General features: G+C 37.8%; 1 protein-coding gene across 1 annotated transcript in view; it reads left to right on the top strand.

The window, feature by feature from the left end:
* LOC111722799 (zinc finger protein 85-like) overlaps positions 1-2,405 on the top strand; it is a 42,111-nt gene that overhangs the window by 37,642 nt on the left and 2,064 nt on the right. Inside the window, exon 4 of the mRNA XM_023509133.1 lies at positions 1,891-2,400. Coding sequence (XP_023364901.1) covers positions 1,891-2,400 — 510 coding nt within the window. The remainder of the gene's footprint in view (positions 1-1,890; positions 2,401-2,405) is intronic.

Below are 2,405 nucleotides of genomic sequence, written 5' to 3'. Positions count from 1 at the left end.
CCACCTTAGGTGCCTTAGCCACTTGAACCACAGGCACTGAGCCCCCTTTGCCATTTCTTATGTGGCAGCTTTTAGCATCTGTTCATCATGATAAATATTTATTTTTTTTCTCCTTTAGAATGGCAGTTTTGCCAAACATCATACATGTGCTTTGAAGTTTTTGTTCTTTCAGCACTTTGATTATATCACCCATCTTTTTGACACGGAAGGTTTGTGTTCTTTACTCCACTAGTAATCTCACAGGAACATGCTTAGGGATGACATGTCTGTTTTCTCTTGCTGCTTTTAAGATTCTCTTCTTCTCTGTGACTTTCAATCCTTGATCTTCATCTGTCTTCTAATAGGACTCTTTGTGTTTCCCCTTGCTAGAGTATGGTGAACTTCGTGACATTTTATATCTTTTTTTCTTACATTTAAGACTATTCGGTCATTTTCATTGTGTTCTTGTTCTTCAGAATTTCTGTTTATGTATGCTGTTGTTTCTTTGCCTAACTTCATTTTTGTGATGTTACTTAGTTATCTGTATCATTCCCATTTGACCCATTTAGCACTATTCAGATAACATTAAGGTAATTTTAACATCTTTATATTTTCGGGTGGATTCCAGATTATTTCTTCTGTTTCTTTGAGTTATATCACACTAGATTTTATATATGTTAGAGTTTTTCACTGCTTTTGAGGATGAGAAAAGCCACCTTTCACCAACTTTGTGATATGTTTTAATCTTGCAAGACATTCTGACAGTGTTCTGCCTGTGGAAGTGTGTGCTTATTTTTTAGTTGAACCATTTTCCCATATTTCCCCTTAAGAGCTTGTGATCACTTGCTAGACCTAAATCTGTCTGTTCTCTTGGAGTCTCTCTGCTGCTGTAACAATAAGTTACCTTTGGTTTCAGCACCTCCAGTTGCTCTTATAGACTAGCATGACTCCATTCAGACCCTCGATCATGGGAGACAGTAACTTTTCTCTGGAAAGGCCCTGCAAACAAGAAGGATTAACAGTGGTGTCACTCTTTTTCTTTTGAGGATAAAACTGGGATTTGGGAGTTTACTTCAGTTTTCACCATGCTCTATTATGATGGGGTATAAAGTCTGTGGTGGGTAAATATGACAAACTTCTTTCTATTCTATTTGTCTCTTTTTGTTATTACTAATATATATTACATATATAAAAATATATATATATTTCTTTTTTTTTTTTAGAGACAGAGTCTTTGTCCCCCTTAGTAGAGTGCTGTGGTGTCACAGCTCACAGCAACCTCCAAGTTCTTGGCTTAGGTGATTATCTTACCTCAGCCTCCTGAGTAGCTGGGACTATAGGTGCCTACCACAGTACCTGGCTATGTTATTATTAATATTTACTAGCTTTTTCTTTTTTATACTTTATGTGCACACACAAATTTATTTATCTGTTTATTTATTATTTGGAACTAGTTTCTGTCACCCTGCGTGGAGTGCTATGTTGTCATCACTTACAGCTGCCTCAATATTCTAGGCTGAAGAGTTCTTCTTGCCTAACCCTCATGAGTTGCTGGGATTACAGGCATGTGCCACCATGCCTGACTACTATTTATGAAAGAAATGTGGTTTACTCTTGCTTAGGTTGATCTTAAAGACCTGTGCTCTATTGATCCACTCACCTCAGTCTCCCAGAGTTCTAGGATTACAAACATGAGCCAGTGCATCCAGGCTCTGTGGTGTCTCTATGACTTCTGTTCACCTGCTGTGCTGCAACTTCCTGCATATAATATTTATTTACCCCTAAGATAATTTATGCCTGTGTAACTTCCTAATGATCTTGGCACAATTTTGCAGATAAAATGTGTAATGTATTTACTCCATTCTGATAAAAAGTCAGTGGCTAAATGGCTCTTGTTTAAATTTCTTTCAGCTGTATCTGACCCTCCTGAGCAAGACCATTTGCAAGATCTAGACACAAATATTTTATTCCCAGAGATAATCCTGAGAAGATATCAAAACTGTGCCCCTGACAATTTAAACTTAACAGAAGACTGGGCAAGTGTGCCTGAGTGTAATCACCAGAAAGTATGTGACAGTGGACTTGACAGCAGTTTAACACCTGCCTATACCAAAACCTTACAATGTAGTAAATGTTTGAAAGTCAAACCCTGGAAATGTCAAGAATGTGGGAAAGCCTTTAACCACTACTCAACCCTGTCTAGCCATCAACGCATTCATTCTGGAGAGAGACCCTACAAATGTCAAGAATGTGGCAAAGCCTTTACTCTTAGTTCTAGCCTTACTAAGCATCAAAGAATTCATTCTGGAGAGAAACCCTACAAATGTCAAGAATGTGGCAAAGCCTTTAACCAGTACTCAACCCTGTATAGACATCAAAGCATTCATTCTGGAGAGAAACCCTTCAAATGTCAAGAATGTGGCAAA

The sequence above is a fragment of the Otolemur garnettii genome, unplaced genomic scaffold (genome assembly GCF_000181295.1).
Source record: "Otolemur garnettii isolate 467f Iridium unplaced genomic scaffold, OtoGar3 scaffold00393, whole genome shotgun sequence".
Classification (NCBI taxonomy): domain Eukaryota; kingdom Metazoa; phylum Chordata; class Mammalia; order Primates; family Galagidae; genus Otolemur; species Otolemur garnettii.
Note: the sequence above shows the minus strand (reverse complement) of the source record. Positions and strands in the feature narration are given on the sequence as shown.